Raw genomic sequence first — 20,655 nt, forward strand, 5'->3', positions numbered from 1 at the left:
TATGCAAAATTTGCTAATATTTTTACCATTTGTACCTCAAAATACTGTAAACTGTTACACAGCCACCCTGTGTAACCGCACGAGTATTAATACCAACCAGTTACACAATGTGTTAAATCATGGGCCACCAAACTACGTCCGCGGGTCTGATCCGGCTCTCGAGGTCATTTCATTCGGCCCGCGCCCACATTTTTTTGTTTGCCAAATCGTACTGATAACTTTGTAATATCAAACATTAATCTACTCCTTACGAAAGTTTTTCAGTCACAATATGTAGAATTAATATTACCTAGTTTTGTAGGATTACAACACCCAGAATTGATCCAAGGTCAGTTTGTTACGTCACAGACAAGACTACAAGTGGTAAATCGCAAACAATTGCCTTCTTTTGTTACTTGTGACGTAATACACAAGCGCTGCTCGTAAGATGACATTAACTATACAATTTAAAAGTCAACGCACCAGATTTTAAAGGAGATTGTCGAAAGACCATATCTTGGCGCCCCTGTAAAAATCGCCTCGCGGGCTAAGTTTAGACAAATGGCGCTGGGGCATGAAAACTATGCAGCCCGCGCAAATCATTATTAAACCGGTCCGTAGTGAAAAATGTTTGGTGAACCCTGTGCTAAATGATAGTCTTTTGGTTTCAAGTTGTAAACATTTTGGCCAATTTTTTTTTTTAAATGGTATGTTCCCAATGGGCCTTTTTTAAAAAGTTGGGCTGGTTGCCTCATTGTTGTTTACCTTGTTGTTTATGTAGAAAATTAGTACCAGAGGTCAGTGGCGGCTCGTGCCTAAAATTTCAGGGGGTGCTGCTCCAAATTTTTGCCTTCATTAAACAAATATTGGCAATATATAGAAAGCCACATTTCTAGTTTTCTAGCCATTGTTTTGTGCAGAAAAACAAGTAATTCAAATCTTAAATTAGCAACTCCATTGTAGCGAAATTTTATTTGCCTCTTGGTTTTTGTCACCGTCACTTATTGTTTTCGTTCTTTTTCGTTGTGGCACCTTAATTACGTTTTTGTGTTGTGGCACCCTCGCTGCTTCCCCTTAGGGGTGATTGGTTTGCAAAGCGTTGATTGCGCCGGCCTTCCTGTTCCGCATGCCTTAAACAGGGCGTCACTAGTCGAAGTTGTGGCTTTTCTCTGGGCACGTGATGGTGTTGGTGTTGGTATTGGTTGGGGGTTACCACGTGCCCGGTGTTACGTACGTCGTTTTTATATTGATTTAAATATAAGTCTGCGCCCATAAGCTAAACCAGTGTTCGGAAGTAATTGGCTTCAGTGGTGAGCCGTTATCGCAGGGTTCTGGAACGGTTACGAATTAAGTAAGCAGGCTTGGTGCATAAGATCGATTTATCAGGCCTGGCGAAATAATTCGGTAACACCATTGTGACGTATTTTTGTTACGCAATAATGTACACGAGTGTAAACGGCAGACGGCATCGTTAGGGAATTTTGTTTACTTGCACAGCGACGGACCAAACTCAATAACATGCAGTAATAATGTTGCACAAAAACACACGTGACACAGACTCGAAACGAAGCGGTTGTAAATACGGTAAAACACAACAACAATACATAGAAGGAAATTGTTAATAAGTTAAATGAGTCGAAAAAGGTCAAAGTATTTCAGTTGGACAACATTTAAGAAAAACTGGTTATAACAAATGATCACAAACTAACACACTTGCTATTCAGTCATTAATATGGTCATGTATCATTTAATTAACTTATAGTCACAGTCAGCGTTTTCAACATATTCTATGACACTTCACAGATTATTGCCACACACACACAAAACTAGCCATAAAGCTTTTTATTGGTATCATAACAATTTCACAACCACATTACATTTGTTTCAGAACTTGTTTATTTGTTTAACCTTGTGCTTCCTTTTTACAACCAGAATGGATCATAAAATAATTGATAGCTTCTTCCTTGATTTCCAAATGACAATTAAGAAACTGCTTTTTCTATTTAGTTCTAGCACTGGAAGTGCAAGTCTTTTGGAAATAATGGTTTTCCTTAGAAAAGTTTTGAGCTGTTTTACCTTTGAGGGACTCATGGAAATTGCTGGCTCACTGGCTTTTCTATTTAAAAGTTTCAGTAAGTTTTCTATCAATAGGATATGCTTGCAGTCACTACTATCTCCTCTGTAGAATGTTCATTCTTAAGAAACATTTCCCGTGAAGCAATTTAGTAGCTACTGTTTAGACCAGTGGTTCCCAAACTATGGTACGCGTACCACTAGTGGTACGCGAAGGTCTCCAAGGTGGTACGCGAGCGGGGAGCAACTTATTCAGTTCACACCAAACGATCGCAAATGATCTTCTAGTGATTATCGTAAACATTATTTTAATTTACACAAGTTACGTAGAGCGTGAAATTTTACCCTACTAAATTCCAATTCCTTGGTGTATTGACGCATCGAACTGTAAAGCAGGGTTTCTTTGTGACGAAATAGGTGTATTATGACGTAATGAATCTGTTATTACCACGTAATAAATCCTTAAAGTCTGACTTTTTTTGTTTAATATTTGCGAGCATTTTGTTACTAAAGGCTAAAGTTACTAAGGTAAAGTTAGTTAGTGAAGTTTAGTAACATTTTTATTCATTAAACATTTTGCCTATCACTTTTTTATTTGTGAATTCTGGAGTTTTCTAACAATTATTGTAGGTGGTACGAGAACGCTGCATGAACCCAAAAAATGGTACGCGAGTAGATAAAGTTTGGGAACCACTGGTTTAGACTCTAAACTTTAGGGAAACAGTACATGTCCATTATGTCAATACACACGATTGCACTTGGTTGCAAATACTGTCCACATGGTGTGTTAAGAAACCAAAACTTGAAATTGTCATCACTAAGGCATTTCAAAATTCCTGTTGCTTCTGCAATTGTTTGTTCTGCATTTGGGGGTCCGCTAAAAACGTTTAATGTTGTATTGTTTCTGTTAACTTTGTTAATAATAAAATAACTTAACAGTTCCGACCCGTCAAACACGTAATTGATCGATGTTTATCCAGTTATGTTATTCAGGTAAACGCAATTTGTTACTTGCCACAATTGCTTTCTGCAGTTACCAACTTTAGTGCATTCGTGACATTGCGCAACTTAACAGAAGGATGACCGCTCCAGAAAGGCGCTCAGTTCTTTAGAAATTGGTCACCGTTTTTTTATGCGACAATTTTGTTTACCTGACTGTAACGCTTATCTTTCAGCTGCAGTTTTGCTGAGTAAGCTAGATAGCAGCGGCGAAATCAGGAAACTACGAAGCTTTCCCGAAATTGTTTGTTCTTTCTGTCAATTGGATAACAGGTATAGAAACCGCCAAAGTCGAAAGTTGGACCGGGTTTCGGTTTTGGCACTTTCGGGCTTGGGCCTGCTTACAATTGGGAACAAAGTGCTTTGCCGCTTAACGCGTCGTTTTGAACCAGAAAACGAAATTGGCGGCAGGACAATTTAGTGGCATTTTGACGTGTCAATTACGTATTCAGTATCGTGCGGTCTAGCACTTTTGCGTGGGAAATTTTCCAAAGCGATCTAATGACGTATAATGACGTCATTAGGGAAATTCCCAAAATAAAATGTTGGATCCCCCACTTTAAAAATTTATGGATACGCCCCTGCTTTGGAGCACAGTAGACCCGGAACAGACAACACAACTACAGGCCGGTTCACACGCTACGTGATTGGTGGAGCTGCGCGAGCCGCAGCCCCCGGTCGCCTGTTTCGCCCGGCATGTAGCTTTTCCAAGTGCGCATGCGCACAACTGCAAACGTCACGAAACTGCAGCTGCAGTTCCACCATAGATAACATATTAATGCCATAATTTTTTTTTAAATGAAAAAATGCCGATCAAGGAGAAAATTATACTGATAAAAATTATACTTAAGAAAAAAAAAATATAATGAAAGTTTTCTGTAATATTGTGGTAGGAATATTAAGTAAAAATATCTAGGGCAGTGGTTCTTAACCTTTTTGGTGAAGTTTCCCACTAAAGTCAATCAACAAGTTCGAATTTCCCCCTCTTTGTTATTTTTATATTGATGTTTTGTGCCCTTCATTAACAAAACAATGTATTCTTCAAATAAAATAGTTTTTGACGCGCTTTTGTCGGGACCTGCAAGAGCTTAAAGCAGGGGTCGGCAACACCTGGCACGCGTGCCAAGGTTGGCATTGGCACGCGAGGCAGTTTTTCATGGCACGCCAACCGACTTGCGCGTTTATATTGAAGCAACAATTTAACCTGTTAGTAACAGGCTGTTACACTGCTTGTTTCAGTTTTTATCATAACATTGTCTTAAAATTCAGCTTTGCATGCACAAGCCTTTTCTTTACTATTGATATCTGCTGGCATCAACCACTATTATATAGAAAAGCGTTGGCACGCGAAGTCATTAACACACGGAAACAACAAGTAAATTGGCACGCGTCGCCTAAAAGGTTGCCGACCCCTGGCTTCAAGGCTTACTGCAATCTTAATAGGTTTAAAAAGTGCTTTCATGAGAGAGTAAAATTGTGTACAATATCAAAGAGTCTTCTCTGCTTGCAATATTAACATAAGAAAGACATTTATCTGCACACAATGACAAAGGCATTGACACTGGTAATCTTGTCTGTGGTGTAACAAACGGCCTTCAGATTTTTATGCGTCTTGTGAAACTGGGTGAAATTAATTTTAAATGTTGTTGCGGGAATACTTTTGCAGTAAATTAAGGCCTGATCTGATCTGCAGGCCGGAGTTTGGTGAGCCCTGACTTGCACAATTTCCCTCTGCATGCACTAAATTTCCCACCGGTTAAGAACCACTGATCTAGGGGGTGCTGCAGCTCCGCAGCACCCTAGCACGAGCCACCCCTGCCAGAGGTGATAATCGGCATTTTGATTCGTATATACAAGTGAATTTAAAACAGGCATCCTGCTTGGTTCGGTTAATAAGCACGAGAATCCAATTTGAGAATTTCCTATTCGTGACAAGCGAAACGAAAAAATCTCAAAATACGTCATGGAAAAATGATTGGACGAATTTTATAACATTATAAAATGTTTTTGAGGGTGCGTCACTTACGTTCCTGTCAATTACTTAATCTTTTGTTCGAAAATTGTTTTCGTTTTTAGTCCTATTTAAAATCGTTTGCTTTGAAACGCAGTGATACCATTCATAATTGTTTGCAATCCTCTTTTGTTGAAAACCCACTGCAAACGATGGAGGAAGCTTTTTGTCCCCGACGAGAAAAGTGAATGCACTCAATGAATACAAAGTAAATAAGAACGACAATACAACGATTATATTGTTCATAGATTCTGCAAACAAAGCGTAGTAAAAAGAATATTTACTTGGTGTCACTGAACGCGATTTATATGCAATTGTAAAGTTTTTACTGGGAGAGATTATTAAAACTGCTTTTAAAATTTTAACTGCAGAATAAAAGCTTTAACAGGATCCCTATAAATACTTAGCGCTTGATCGTACGGCAGCATTTGTAATAACTTAGTTCATGCTGCGTTGCTGAGAGGATACGTTTTTAAATATGCCATCTACTTCTACTAATCAGCCGCAAAATGGGACATCTGATTTAACTAATCCGATATGGGATTGTCAATCGCTTGTCAGTCCCAGTGCCCCCGAACTTCGTGCAAAAATTGCTGGTAATTTTTTTGGGTATTTTTGTTAAATTTACTCACTACCATAGTTATATTGTTTGATGTACAGCTTCAGGTCCAGCTACTATTGCAACAATGTGCGTTCCACCGATTCTGCTTGGATTTATGATCATCTTGTTTATTGACGAAACGATATTTTTAAGCCGACAGTCGATTCATTGGCGAAAAAAGGCATACCTTTTTTGGATCTTAGGCTGTTTTCCCGTAAGATTTAAAATTCATTTAAAAAAAATTAAATATGGAATAAAAACGTTGTCATGATGTTTTAGATGCTGAGCACATTTTACGTGATTGGATTATTTGCCCCAGCAACTTCTGATGTTGTATCATTCGCTGCAAGTTTGTAAGGATTTGTTCTGCGTATTGACCATGGATCACGTATATTCCAAGATGGAAGTTTGTTTTGCAGTTATTTCGCAATTTGCCTGAAGAAATTTTTTGATCTCATGTTGTTTTATTACGGCGGAAAAACACAAATGGAAGAAGTATTGAAGGGTGTGGATGTTGTTCCAGCTAATCCATTTCCCTGCTGCTTTGTGGTTTGCTGTTGTCGAAATCAACCAATCACTGTGTGCGTTTATATACCACCGGCGATAATTGTGACTGGTTTGTGTGTGATTGTGATCTCAGGTTGCTGCTTTTTTTACACGAATTCGTTAATCTGTGGTGAGATGACACGTGAAAATGTTGAAAATATGTGAAGGCATAAACTAGTTGAAGATTTTTGTTGCCAGTGTTCAGTATTTTTAATTGTTGTTTCCTACCGTATAGCTTATTGCTTAGAAACACCGGTTAATGTTTTATGAAATAATGTCGAGATATGCCTTTTCTATGAAAACACATTTTAAAAGAGTAGAAAGCTTAAAAGTTCTTAAAATATTTGTTTAAACATATCGCAACTTTCTAGCATTTTTCTGAGAAATAAACACTGCATCTTGATTCTATCCGTCATTGTAACCTCAGCAAAAGTAACAAAGGAATTCCACACACACATCTTATTTATTTGTGTATACTTTATTTATTTCAGATCGCGAATAAACAAGTTGCAAGTTGTAGTGTATCAAGTTATTATCGTCTACCCACTCATCTATTTCATTGAAAGTATTTTGACTGCAGAAGGATTTTCACGACTTACCAGAGCGGTATTTTGGTTAAAAACTATAATGTATTATTTATTTCAATATTAATGCATTTTACCTTGATTCAGGCATTTTTATATGAGGTTCTCGGATATATTGGATCCCTTTCAAGCTTCATGGCTTTATATGGGTTTGTGATTATAAATCGGGCTTCTCGAATTCCTTTACAGCAGTTTGGAATTCGAGGTAGGTTACCAAAATATAATTGATTTTGATAATCATTTTACATACACATTATATCGCTTTACAATTCACACAAATTTACATTTGAAACCAACATGGTAATCTGGAAACAAAGCATCCATCTACTGATGGCCCTTGTAGTATGTTTACCATCGTTCGCGCATTACCAATCCGCCATTTTACTTCAATTGCGGATTTCGTGTTTTAGTGCCGAACGTTTCATTGTTTGTTTTTTATTTTGTTAGTGAAATGCATTTGTATCCAGCTCCTGCTGGCGTTTAACTCAATACAGGGATTCCTTCTCGGTGTTTTGAACAGATACGACAAACTTTACTGCGGTTTTCCCTACCCTGATCGAAAGCAAGCATTTCGTAAGTTTATTGAAGTACTTTGTTTGAAGTAAATAAATGATATTTTTTCACTCGCAGTCTATCACGCTTATTTATTGATATGCGAGTTGTTTCTGCTGTCAATCGTCGCCAGATTCGCCTTTCGAAGATCAGAAGAAGGCTGCGAAGTAGTGATGACACACACACTTTACGTAACTCCAACTTTGAAAAAGGTATGTTGACCCCGTACGCAGCGTTTCACTACATGTGCCGATAAACTATAAAATGCAGTTAAAGTTACTGTTCGTGTAAATCGCGGCACTATAAAGATCAATGATACATGTGACGCCAGTAAACGGTTCGCTGTTAAAATTTTATCACCTCGCAGCCTGCCTAGAAACACAAACAAAGCCACCGAAGCAGTTGCACAATGTGCCATAAATGTTTGTGAGTTTCAAGAAATGTCGGATTTAATAGCACCCTATTCCTCAAACACGTTTACAGTAAGGAATTTCCACGAACCGAACTTTATCACATATGGAAGGTTGAAAAATGCAGGTTTTGAAACCCAGTCCAAAGTTTTGGGTAATCCAATTTCTGTTAGCTGACTGTTAATTCGTCTTTTATAACACAGATAACATCAGTATCTGAAAAATCACTGGAATTGTGTTCGAATGACGACTACATTGAAAATGAGGACAAAAAGTACGAAGGCGATTTCTCTGATTTAAATCAAAATGCAACAAATGTAAAATCAAACTACGTTTAAACTCGATGTTTTAACGTTCAATTAATTACCGATTAATATGATGTTTATGGTTGGATTGTATGCAAACAATTATTAGCTATAGTAAGTAAGAAATAACTCAAGATATTCTGCACAACATCACAGAACCGAGTATTTTTTTTTACTTTTGCTAAGCATTAAATAGGCTTCAAAAGAAAACCTATACCGGAATTTTATCAACAAAGTATACTGTTTTTTAAATTATACAACTTATCTCAAGCCTGTTGTGTTGGTTTATGGTAAAAAAAAATATAAAATGAAAGCGACTGGCAGTGACTATACGGTGATTTATTAGTGAAAGGTTTGGCTAGCTAGCCTGCTGGTAACGCTGGAAAGTGTATCAGAGTGGGAACGTTATTTCGATTTAAACTTAAACTGACTATATTGATTGTAACTAATTTTTTGTTGGCTCGAAATTGCTTTTCGATTTGAATTACCACCGATGTCCTGTAATCAATCAACCAATAAAGCATTACTGTCACTACGAGGTTTTTTTGTTTGTTTTTCACGGGGTTCGAACCCAGGAAGCTCCCGGGGACGAAACCCGATCAGGTTTTTTATGTCTGTATATGGGTCAGGCGCGCCGGACCATTCGGCCAAGTTAGGTTGTCAATTTATGTCACCACCCATGGAGTGTGGGCGCCACCTAGAGACACTGTTATTTATTTTGAACAATTCTAAAACCGGCAAACCTTTGTTTGTTCGTTCTGAGTTCGCCGCCGAGCTGCCTGCCTCATTGCAAGTCTGTTGGGTCGTTTTTCATGTGACTTTTGTTCGAATACTTAACCATACCGTGATTACTCAATTGTAAGTCGCCTTTAGCTGCCCTCGATAATGAAGAATATTACCTTTATTTGGCTGTATTCTTGATTAACAACATGGAGTATATGTAACAGCATTGAATCTAACAGGAAAGCAAAATCAAGTCAAAATAAGGTAGTATAAAAACGGCTGACTTTTTCGGCGCAAAACAACGTTATTTGTAAGACAGAGAAAGAAAAAAATATTTTCCTATTAGTATAACTATAATCAATCAATCAAAAATGCATACATGGAAATCGTTCGCCTAACTGGCATCTTCATTTTTTATGAAACCACAGGAAAAAAGATCATCAAAACATGACAAAAGTCTACAAAACACAACAAAGTGAAGTATAAAACAACTGTGGGTGAACCAATGGGGAAACCGGGGCCAAAATTTACAGTACACATCTTCAGATTCCTATGTATAATGTGTGTAGCCTAAATGCAAATTGGATTGAACCACGTGTTACATCTCCAAGTTCAGTTACGCATGATTAACTTGTCCCACTGTTCCCCTGCTATGGCGTTACAATGGCCATGTGCGTAACAGTAAAATTAGAAGGCTATTGTCTGAATGTTGCAACTTGCAATGATTGGTTCATTTTACTGTACAACGTGGTCGAGTAAGGTGACTTTATTACGGCATTAAGTAAATTCGTTTGTGTTGCGTTTTTAGAGACGAATAAGGCTAAATTAAATATTGTGACGACTGACCAATTAATCTTCAAGTAAAGGCTGTTTACCGTGATTGTCGGTGAGTGTTTAATTCGATTTGTGACCTAAATTAATTCACATAGACTTTATGTGTGACTTATGGCATGCTGTATTTCCTTTAGTGCTTGCAGCGATTGTTTCATCGTCTTGCAACTATTGATACGTGTACTGTACCTGTTGACCTGTGTCGCAAAATAGTTGTAAGTTAGTCATTGGCATGTTTGTGCGTTGACATATGTCAATGTGTTCGTTCTCAACCCTGTTTCTGTCCGTTCCTGATTGTGTTCGACGTTGTGGTTGTTGCCGCTGTTGTCGCTGTGGATTATTACACGTGATTCGGGAAGTGTGATTTGTATGGGAAAGGGAGGGGCGTGTTTCAACGTGACAAACCCCTTTGTGAGGCTCAGTCTTGCAGGTCGGCCGTTCAGAGTCTACACCACGGTTGAAGAGCCCTGTATTACATAGAATGTGTCTGCTTGTTATATCAACTATACTGTCTGCTTCGGCGTGTGAGGGTTGTAGGGATCAGAAAAATACTCCAAAACCAGAACTAACGTCAGGCGAAAATATTGCTAAATACCGATAAGTGGCACAAAGAGCACCTAAGCCTGTTTACAGGATATTTCTGTAAAAATGTCAAGTTGCAAACAGAAACTATTTAGGTTGGAGTTAAATTTTGTAATACAGATAGCATTCTATCTTTAAAAATCGGTTCCTATAAGACTCTATGTCATCTGATGAAGAATCAGTGGATTTAGTCGGTGTGGTCGATGGAGAAGAAACTAAGGGGGGTTTCGTCGATGGGGAAGAAATTAAGGGCGGTTTCGTCGATGGGAATGAACCGTGGACTTGAGGCACATCTTCGAGAAATAAATCGTCGCCACTAATTTCCATTGAATCATTTTCCAAATAATCCATTGAGCTTATCGGGGTTGAATGGCGTATGTGGGTAACGTCTCTGCATATGGCAACAAAGTGGTCGGTAACCCAAGTTTTCACAGACCTAGTTTTGATTTTTGTCCACATAATCGAAATAGGTTCGACCGTCGGCTACAGTCTCCACAGGTATCCAAGCATCATCTAAAAGATTATGTTCTGCTATGATATTTTTGGCTTGGTCGTCTAAACTCTAAATAAACGATAGTTTAATTCAGCCACTGGAATTTCAAGGTTTTTCTTTATGTATAAATCCTCAGTCGCGACAGCCTTCGTGAGAGCATCAAGTCCGTCTTTAGCCGCCTACAAAAGAAATAGATGTGTGAAATTTATGCATTTCGCTAATACCGGTAGCCTACCGCCAAGAATGCAGATTTATCATAAATATTGACAATGTATGTTATTATTCATTGATTAAAAATGCATTGTGAATGTTCTTTCATAAGCTGACGTAATAGACATATGCGTAGTTTTTACTCAAGATCGGTTACAAAAGAACGGCATTGAACAACCTTGCCCAAGCGAGCCAGAGAAGCGAAAAGTCAAATGCGTCTTCAGTCGAGGTTCTGCAAGAAGAACACAGAGACGGATAGTTTTTGTATGATTAGAAAACTTTTATCTGACAGGGACAAGCAATCCTGGTGAAACCTTTTAACACAAACTTCGCATAAAACCGAGTTTCCTTTTTTGTCGCAGTTTTTCTTGCAACAGCCACACGGCCACAAAGCTTGTTTTGACATTCTGTTTTCCTTGTATGTTTTTAGACAACAATTTTTTTGAAACCGAATTAGTACAAAGATATGTTTTCTTATTTACAACTTCTGTGACATTATCTCTATTTAAATTGATTGTGACAAGCTTTTTTTATCCAATTTTGTTATAGGTGCACATTTTGTGCAAACAGTCACACCTCGCTAATGCTTATATTTGTTCTGTTACTATCCAAATATATTTTGTAAAGAAAGAATTGTACATCTGTCAGTCATAAAAACTGTCTTTAAAGCAAAAAAGTATGCAAACCGTTAGTATCAGCAATACTTAGCAACAGCGCTTCCTAATCAGAATCAGTCAACAAATGTTATTTAACGATATATATTTCACCCGTAAGGGCATCATCAGTCGTCTGTCAAACAATGGGTGTAAAAGTAAAACCAAAACCAAGTAGTAAAACCAATCAAAATGAGCAACACACCAAAATGGAAACAGCAACCTGCTATAAACGCTTGCTAACTATGCAAGGTCTAAACTACGTCTAAGCCACACGAAAGACAAAGACTGCCAAAAGCGATAAGGGATCGGTGCGCACACAGAAAAAGGGGGGACGAGATAAGCGCTTCGGTTAGGGGCAACGAAGGAAAACCGGAGTGGACACAAACAAGTTAATTTTACCTGGTCCAAAAGAAATACTAAATAAAATCAATAAAACAATAGCAACCAGTGAAACAATAAAAAGATAGACGAAGTTATGTTACCGCACCCTGGGCAAAACCATTTTTTGTATGTTAATAGTGGCTTGGGTAATTTTAAGCCACTTGGCTTCGCAAGCATCCAAAACTTTAAAAGGCGGCTGCTGTAAAAACGTGACATAAAAACAATCGGCGATATCGGGATGGGTGGCGAAGAGGTGTTGATGTTTAGTTGCGTAATGTTGCAACAGCGCTGCATTGTCATTACCTTCTTTAATTTCTTGTTCTCTCCAAACGGATCTGTGGTGGTTCCATCGGGTGCTAAACCGGTTTTTTGTTTGACCAATGTATTGTTCTTTACATATGTTGCAGGTTGCGGCATACACACCATAGTTTTTGCAGTCCAAGACTTGTTTTAACTTTATTTTCTTGCTGTGTGTGGTAAAATGGTGCTGCTCGTGCACCATCGCTTTATGTGCGCCATGGTTGCCACACAACGCGCACCTTTTGCAAGGACCCGATTGGCCGTTAGCAACTTGTTTAAAATGTCCGTGGGCCAAGCCTTTCAATATTTAATCAGTGATCGTCGACAGAAGATGCCTACTATTTATGGGAAAGATCCTGTAATAAACACTAAATGCCAATACTTAATGTTGGATCTTTTTGTTGGTTACTATAATCACTATAGTTTACGTCATAATACAAACAAGATTAACTGACAACCACACAATTAACGTAATGAAATAAAACAAAGCAAATATAAGTTTCGTAAGAACACTTACCGAAAAATCTCATAAACTCAATAACTTGCACAAAGACGAAGACAATAATTTTATTGCATCATTCTTAGTTTACTCGTATTCGAAGTGTTTGAGTGTCTTTAAATTACTGCGGACTACACAAAACAATCACAACAATGCTACAAAAATACAAAGAATTTGATGAGTTATTTTGGATATTAATGATTTTGACTTTTTCGTTTTCATAAGTATCTGGAACACCCATCAGTTGTCGGTTTTGCTTCAGTCAAAGCTTTTTAAGGATCGTGTTCTTGCAGCATTCTTGAATCTAAAAAGTAAGAAGGTTTTACGTGTTCGAAAAATAGTTACATTCATGAATTTGTTTTCCTATTGTAGAATTCAAGCCTTCTCGCTAATTCTACCGTACAGTCTCTTGACTGGCAGAATAAGATAGCCGGTTTCAGATGCACTTTATTTTTAGTGATTTAAAACGGATTTTTTACTACCTAAACCAAATATAACCAAAAAGCGTCACAATCACCAAACAGTCCAAACAATGTAACTTATATAACATAAACTTGTCCAATACAGCGAAATTAAATACATAAATACATAGACACAAACAAGGTCGGCAGTTATGACGTAACAATACATGTATGGTGTGACGGTTGCAACGGCTGGAAATGTTTTTGTTGTAGGGGAGCGTTACTGTCCGTTACATACCGCCCCCTAAATAACGAACGTGGAAACGAAGTTATTTACACAAAACGACATAAGGACAGAAACGAAACACAATAAAGTTACGCTGCCTCAAGTAAGCACAACTTGCGAATATCGCGCGTATATACAGCCCTCGCAGTGCGAACGCGAACACTTCTGACAGCTCCTTCACCATCAGGGTACACCTCTTCGACAATGCCCTTTGGCCAGGCACCCCGCGGATTCATTTCGTCCACGACCAAAACCAGGTCGCCAACCCCAAAGTTTTTAGTTGGTCGTACCCATTTCTGGCGCAGCTGAAGTATTGGCAAAGGTAGTCGCGAAGCCACCTCTTCCAAAACGTATCTGCCAGCCACTGGACTGTACGCCACGATCTCCGGTAGCCGTCGGCAGTCGCGAACTTGTCCGGAGGAAGGGAACAGTCCATTTTTCCTATCATTAACATGTTGGGAGTCAGTGCTCGCAGATCCCGAACATCATCACTAAGGGCAGCTATCGGTCGGTTGTTGAGAATGCGCTCAACTTCTGCGAGCAACGTACACAACGACTCGTCGGTAAGCGAAGCATTGCCAACGAGTGCTTGTAAAATTCGGCGAATAGAGCGGATGACGCGCTTCCAGACACCACCTTGGTGGCTTGCAATCGGGGGATTGAAGTGCCAGTTTGTCCCTCTTTGACGCAGATGGCTATGAATAGCAGTTTGATTCCATTTTGCCATGCCTTCACGAAGTTCACGTTCGGCACCTACGAAATTGGTGCCGTTGTCACTAAAAACATCAGAAGCAGATCCTCTTCTGCTGGAGAACCTGCGAAACGCATTAATGAAAGAGGAGGTGTCCAGCGAATGAGCCACCTCAATGTTTACAGCCCTGGTACACATACAGGTGAATACACAACCATAACGTTTGACTTGACTCCTTCCCATAGACGCCCACTTGCCAAAATCGGCGGGGAGGCAGAATTTTATAACTTGGTAAAGACAGAAATATTTCCCCCCGGCCGTCACCTAATGTCGCAAATTACACTCTTTGCCGCGTGTTTCTCTTTTTAACATACATAAGCAGCTGATTTCAGCTGAACTATAGTATGTTTATGCAACAACGCGAAAACGCGTGTAAATAAGCCATATGAATCGTTCACATAAATCGTTTACGTTTCTAGGTCGATTGGTACGTTTAAAACGTGTTGTCTATTATAGCAATGAGTTGTATGTAACGCATTTTTAGCTTTTAAGTTTAGTTTATTATCATAAATCAGGAGTCACCAAAGTACGGCTTGCGAAGATATTTTTTATTGATATATATCTTGGAAAAAAATGAGTTAAACGTTGAACATTAATTTGCTGCGAAAGTATTCCCACAACAACATGTGGGATTAAGTTTACCTAGTTTTACACTTCACAGGACGCATAACAATGATCTAAAGGCAGTTTGTTACATCACAGATAAGACTATAGGCAACAATGCTTTCGTTATTTTGCGCAAACAATTGCCTTTATTTGTCAATTGAGTAATGCCAGTCGGGGAGATAATTTATGCCAAATAATTTCGACAGTAGCGCTATCTGACTCTAGATAATATTGTAGTTTCTGATGGTCTAGTAAAGGCGCTTTGTAGACCATAGTTATCGAACGGCGCTGCGTTAGGGCTTGCAAGCTTTGTGGCCATCGAATGTCATTTTCTTATTATACAGCTCGCCGTGAAGTAAACTTGTTAACCCTTGCTTTCAACGGTGTTATGTTGAATTTGTGTCGATGTTGCTGACTAAGTTTTAGTAAACACTACTTACATGGTTTTACCCAATGGCCCTACATATAACGCTTGAAGTACGTACGTTTGTGACGTAACAAAATGCGTTTTTTTTTTCAGAAAGGCCTAGACAGTCGTTGACTGAGCAGTAGTTTCAGTTAGAACAAAACCGTATGCGCATCATTTTGTAAGTTAACGCAAAACTTGTTTATGACGTAGTAAGCGACGCAGATACCCGGGGAGGCGGCGCCTCCCCGCCTCCCCATAAGTGGGCGCCAGTGCTCCTTCCTATCTTTACCAGAAAAGGCCCCATGTAATCAACTCCCACACTGGTAAATGGTGGGTTACCAGGAGTAATTCGTTCCTTAGGTAAAGCTCCCATGATCTGTGATCCGGCCTTGGCGTGGCGTAGTTTACAACCTTTGCATTGGCGAACCACACGCCGCAGAGCTGAGTGCCCTTTAACTATCCAATACTTCTCGCGCACAGACGCGAGCACGTGTAACGTTCCACAATGACCTCCAGTGTGATGGTAGTGGTTGATAATTAAGTCCGTCACGTGGTGACGGTATGGCAAAATAATCTGGTGTTTTTGTTGCTCAAATACATCTGACCTCCGCAGTCTTCCTCCAACGCAAATAATACCGTTGACAAGACAGGGGCGCAGCTTGCACAACGACGAACGATATTTCGTTGAGCTACAATGCTACATTGCCTCTTCAAAGCTTTTACAGTCCGGCAGGCAGGCAAGGTCGGAGGGAAACGCTTCTTGTTTTACCAACTGCACAATATATTTTGACGCATTTTCCAACTCTTGTACAGTCAGTCCTACTGGGTTAAAACTTGGCGCATCCGCAGACCTATTCTTGTCATATTTCCAAAGCACACAGTCCTCAAATCGGCTTAACCAAGCGATAGATTTTTGCAGTTTATCCCACGAAGAAAAACGCTGCAACAGCTGTTGAAGTGGCGTGTCATTGGCAGTCATCTTTGCAGTGCATACAGTATGTGACTTTATTTCGAGGTTTGTATCAGCTACAGAAAATATGGCCGGCTGATCGGGCCAGGAATCCTGACAGTTCCATAAAAAATCTGGTCCCCTCAACCACTGTCTGGCTTTAACAAATTCGTTGGGCATTAGTCCACGCGAAGCAATGTCAGCAGGGTTATCTTTGCTTCCAACATGTCGCCATTGTGATGGCCGCGAATGCTCATGAATTATAGCGAGGCGATTCGCAACAAAGGTCTGAAAACGGCGAGCAGTATTGTGTATGTAGTGTAGCACAGTTGTCGAGTCAGACCAAAACAATACATTGTCTACGTCATAGTCCAATTCTTGAACAATCATTGTCCCTAATTTAACTGTAGTTACAGCAGCGACGAGTTCCAGTCGCGGTATTGTGACAGGTTTTAAAGGTGTCACACGAGATTTTCCAAGCACCAATGAACAGTGAATATTCCCGTTTGAGTCAACAAAGCGAAGATAACACACCGCACCGAACCCGGTCTCGCAGGCATCGCCAAAGCAGTGCAGCTGTGTTGAAACGATGACTGCATTGGGAGGTTTGTAGCAACGCGGTATAGAAACGTTTTTTAATAAAGGTACGTCGTCCAACCAAAGATTCCAATGCTCAACCGCACTTTCGGGCAGTGGATCGTCCCAATCAAGTTGCTGGTTGCAAAGAGACTGCATTAGCCGTTTCATAGGAAGCATAAAGGGTTGGATAAATCCAAGTGGGTCGTAGACCTGACTGATCATTGAGAGCATTCCGCGACGGGAATGCGGCTTTTGTTTTATATTCACTCGAACCCCAAAGCTGTCATTGGCCATGTTCCACTGAATTCCCAATGTTTTTTCACTTGGTAAGTCCGACAAATCCAAGTTCAGCACTGCACTTGAGCGGTCTGGTTCGCTAACAGACTCGAGGACGGCTGTCGAGTTGCTAAGAAATTTCGTCAGGTGAAATCCGCCCTCACGCAAAACCTCGGTTATGTCCCTGATTAGCGCAGTGGCTTGCGTAACTGACGACGCTGATTTGAGGCAGTCGTCGACATAAAAAAAATTCAAAATGGTCTCAATAGCATCATGCGAAAACATGTCGTTCTGGTCGAGCGCAGCCTTACGCAGCGCGAAGCTCGCGCAACTAAGCGATGATGTGGCACCAAACAAATGTACCAACATTTGATAGTCCACTGGCGGCAGGCTTGTATCCCCGTTCGGCCACCACAGAAATCGAAGCGAATCATAGTCCTCGGGCAAAACCCTAACCTGGTGAAACATGCCTTTTATGTCAGCGGCAAAGGCAATTATTTCTTGGCGAAAGCGTAACAGCACTCCGACAAGGCTGTTGGTAAGGTCAGGCCCTTGCAGCAACTTGTCGTTCAAGGAAGTTCGTTTGTAGGAAGCGGCGCAATCAAAAACGATTCGGAATTTGCCACCCGTCGCGTGATGTGGAATGTACCATGTTTGCTTCGTACATGGCAAGCTATCTGGGGGAATCTTTCGAGCAAATCCTTGTTTCAAGTAATCTTGCATCTTTTCTGTGTACCTTTCAAGCAATTCTTTATCCTTGTCGAGGCGGCGCTTTAAGTGTGACAAGCGTCGTTCTGCCAAGCTCCTGTTGTAGGGCAGAATGGGTTCGGGCGATTTCCAAGGCAAGGCTATCTGGTAATGTCCATTCACTTTAATGACACTGTTTTTTATGATTGAAAGAGCTCGTTTGTCATTAAGTGAAAGTCCTAGGTCACTTGAACGTTTATCTTGAAACTCAGTACTGTATAATTGCTCCAATTGATAATGTAGCTTTGTGTCAGCGTGTATGTGATTTACGTTCGCGTTCTCAGTGTCCTGCTTTTTTCCTGGGCCAAACAAACACCAACCCAAACCAGTGCGAATAGCAATGGGATCGCCACGAGATCCACGTACAGCCTCATGTTGCTCGTGAGCCTCGTAAACATCGGCTGCGACGAGCAAGTCGACATTCGGACAGTTTATTGTAGAGAACTTGAGATCCCGAATGTGCGGATACCGCTTTATATCATCCACAGTAGGAATGCTGCCTTGTAGGTTGGGTAACTTGGGAACGACCCTAACAACCTTCAACAAAAAACATGCGCCATCGTTCAGGCCTTGTACGGATAGCGAAACTTTTCGACTGCGCAATGTCTGCGTTCCGTTTACGGTAGTAATTGTCAAGTTGTCTTCAACACCGCTTAGTCCCAGTTTCTTTGCCAATGCTGCAGAGCACAATGACGTGTCTGACCCGTCGTCAAGAAAGGCATGTGTGAAATGGGGTTTACAATCTTTATCTAAGACGGTAACTGGCACGACCTTAAGTCGCACAGAGTGAGTTCGCAGAGTAGCAGCGGATATTCCAGGCAGGGCGGATCCGTCAACTCCCGCTAAAGCGCTAGAAGATTGCCCGGATGGGCCAGAAGGTTGCGTCCAATGCAGTAGCGTGTGGTGCCTTTTCCCACAACCGTCTACACGACACACATAATTGGATGTACATTCGCCGGCACAATGCTCGGGACGAAATCAGTTAAAACACAGTTTGTTACGCCGCACTAGGGCATGACGTTCCTTTACCGGGTGGCTCTTAAAGGCCTCACATTTCCACAAAAAATGTGACAACCCACATTGGGGGCATGTAAGGGTCCGTCCCGGTAGATCGTGATTCACAAATGAGTCTTCACCGGACACTGCCGAGTATGTAGCTGCGACTCGACCCGGGAACTTGCCTTTATTGGTAACTTGGCTCTTTGACTTACGTTCCTCGTCGGAAATAAACCTCATCATTGGCGAGAGTGTATCCTCTACCAACAATTCCAAAAGATCCAGCAAAGTTTGAAAAGTCACTGGTTGATTTCGTAAACGAAGTTCGGATGATTTAGTGATGAACCGTCTAATTGCCCTCTGCGGCAAGCGCTGAACAACGGCCTCAACATTTTGAGGCAGATCGAGCGTGTATTTACAGTCCCACTGACTAAACAACTTGTAACTTTCTGCAGCTTGTGCACGAAATTGTCGCAAACCCTGGAAGTCGCTATCCTTTAATTGTTGGCGTTGCGTCAATCGGTCCATATGCGCTCTTACTATACAAGGTCTAATCTCCCATGTCTCCTGTGGAGTATATCCAAAGCCTCCCTGTATCCTAATTCGGGAGGCATGCTTTTGCATTCCAAAATGTTGGTTAGAGCATTTTCAGTGCAAAATTCACAGAGGTAGCCGAGCTTCTCAGCATCAGATAAATACGCCTTGTTTATCTGCCGATCGAAGTCGTTCATAAACTTGTGATAGTTAATAGGGTCGCCGTCGTACTTCATCAATGACAGTTTCGGTAAGTTAAAACCTTGTTTTATGGTTTCTGCAATTACATACCAATTCCCAGTAGTTGCCGGTGGACCATGAGGGTGAGGTTTTATTGTTGCGTTTTGATGCTCTTTTTCAAATGTGCCGGCCCCAGTGGCTTCTGCGCGGGTGGCAACCACAGGACCGAATCCCTCTGCCTTCGCTGGGAGGACTCGAGAAGGCCCGACAGAAACCTATGACTTGGCTGGCGCAAGTGGTTTGTCTGTCGAGTTCACATTCGTTGTTCGTTCTGTATTATCTTTTAATGGCTGTTCAATTTGGGCACGCGTCAACTGCTTTGTATGCCTATAAATGTTAGGCGTTACTTCCTGATTGTAGTCCTGTGCCTTTGCAGAAACCTTTGCGTGTTCCACTAGCACTACAGGGTTAGGCTTTTTAATCGGGGTTTGATCCCATCCATGTGAAGACTCACATCGGTCACGTCTAAAACTGCGGGCCCACTTGGATCACTTGGCCCAGCACTTCATGCAATTGAAAAACTGCGGGCCCACTATATCCAGTGCTTGTCGCGTCTCTTGCAAGGAAAAACTGCGGGCCCACAATATCCATTGCTTGGCCCGTCTCTCGCAGGGAAAAACGGGCCAAGTGCTGGGCCAAGCGGGCCCGCAGTTTTAGACGTGACCCGACTCACATGAGTCAAACTCGCTTACTGTATCAGCAGCAAACTCAGCCAACTCGAATTCTTCTTGGGCTTTGTCTAACTCCAACTCGAGCTCCATTTCCAAATTTTGTTTTCTGGCTTTCAGTTCCAGTTCCATGTCCAACGCCTTGGCCCTAAGAGCACATCGCCGTTTAAGTAGTTCCAGCCTCAATGCTGCAGCTTCGGCTTCACGGCGAGCACGCGCACTGGCAGTGCTCTTGACACTTCGCACAGAACCTTTAACAGATGGGACGCCTTCGTTAGCTGGTTCTTGCCTGACAACATCAATCACGTCAAACAGTTCCTGCGATGTAGAAGGAACATTTTCTCTTTCATCCGACATTCTCTGAGGAATATTGCCACAGCAAAGCAAAACCGTTTTAAATGATGTAGAATTCAAGCCTTCTCGCTAATTCTACCTTACAGTCTCTTGACTGGCAGAATAAGATAGCCGGTTTCAGATG

The 20,655-nt window shown here is 40.9% G+C and overlaps 3 protein-coding genes and 1 long non-coding RNA gene across 4 annotated transcripts; 1 reads left to right on the top strand and 3 right to left on the bottom strand.

Moving 5' to 3' along the window:
• The first annotated feature begins 5,507 nt into the window (after positions 1-5,507).
• Positions 5,508-8,102, top strand: LOC145229844 (organic solute transporter subunit alpha-like). The gene is made up of 9 exons (XM_080095172.1): positions 5,508-5,658; positions 5,723-5,877; positions 5,943-6,016; positions 6,083-6,244; positions 6,701-6,815; positions 6,881-6,998; positions 7,241-7,366; positions 7,424-7,557; positions 7,959-8,102. Exons 1-9 carry the CDS (start codon positions 5,541-5,543, stop codon positions 8,091-8,093), a joined length of 1,137 nt encoding a protein of 378 aa, XP_079951298.1. The 5' UTR covers positions 5,508-5,540; the 3' UTR covers positions 8,094-8,102.
• Positions 8,103-8,955: 853 nt separating this feature from the next.
• LOC145229118 (uncharacterized) lies at positions 8,956-11,869 on the bottom strand. Its single transcript, XR_013860364.1, has 2 exons — positions 11,078-11,869; positions 8,956-10,868 (listed from the first exon to the last, which is right to left on the bottom strand). It is a non-coding gene; the product is annotated as an uncharacterized LOC145229118 (long non-coding RNA).
• A 1,785-nt stretch (positions 11,870-13,654) lies between these two features.
• LOC145229595 (uncharacterized) lies at positions 13,655-14,311 on the bottom strand. The gene has a single exon (XM_080094941.1). The coding sequence runs from the start codon at positions 14,309-14,311 to the stop codon at positions 13,655-13,657; it is 657 nt and encodes a 218-aa protein (XP_079951067.1).
• Positions 14,312-15,885: 1,574 nt separating this feature from the next.
• Positions 15,886-19,263, bottom strand: LOC145229596 (uncharacterized). The gene is made up of 2 exons (XM_080094942.1): positions 18,819-19,263; positions 15,886-18,662 (listed from the first exon to the last, which is right to left on the bottom strand). The coding sequence occupies exons 1-2, from the start codon at positions 19,261-19,263 to the stop codon at positions 15,886-15,888; spliced, it is 3,222 nt and encodes a 1,073-aa protein (XP_079951068.1).
• Between the last annotated feature and the right edge of the window lie 1,392 nt (positions 19,264-20,655).

The sequence above is a fragment of the Phallusia mammillata genome, chromosome 5, assembly GCF_965637545.1.
Source record: "Phallusia mammillata chromosome 5, kaPhaMamm4.hap1.1, whole genome shotgun sequence".
NCBI classification, from domain to species: Eukaryota; Metazoa; Chordata; class Ascidiacea; order Phlebobranchia; family Ascidiidae; genus Phallusia; species Phallusia mammillata.

Bases quoted from the DNA above. Each gene is read 5' to 3' on its own strand.
- LOC145229596 (XM_080094942.1), bottom strand. From the start codon at position 19,263: ATGGACCGATTGACGCAACGCCAACAATTAAAGGATAGCGACTTCCAG. The intron at 18,663-18,818 runs GTGGGTTGTCAC...TGTGTCGTGTAG, and splicing joins GACCCTTACATGCCCCCAAT to ACGGTTGTGGGAAAAGGCAC.
- LOC145229595 (XM_080094941.1), bottom strand. From the start codon at position 14,311: ATGTGTACCAGGGCTGTAAACATTGAGGTGGCTCATTCGCTGGACACC.
- LOC145229844 (XM_080095172.1), top strand. From the start codon at position 5,541: ATGCCATCTACTTCTACTAATCAGCCGCAAAATGGGACATCTGATTTA. The intron at 6,816-6,880 runs GTATTTTGGTTA...ACCTTGATTCAG, and splicing joins TTTCACGACTTACCAGAGCG to GCATTTTTATATGAGGTTCT. The intron at 7,367-7,423 runs GTAAGTTTATTG...TTTCACTCGCAG, and splicing joins TGATCGAAAGCAAGCATTTC to TCTATCACGCTTATTTATTG.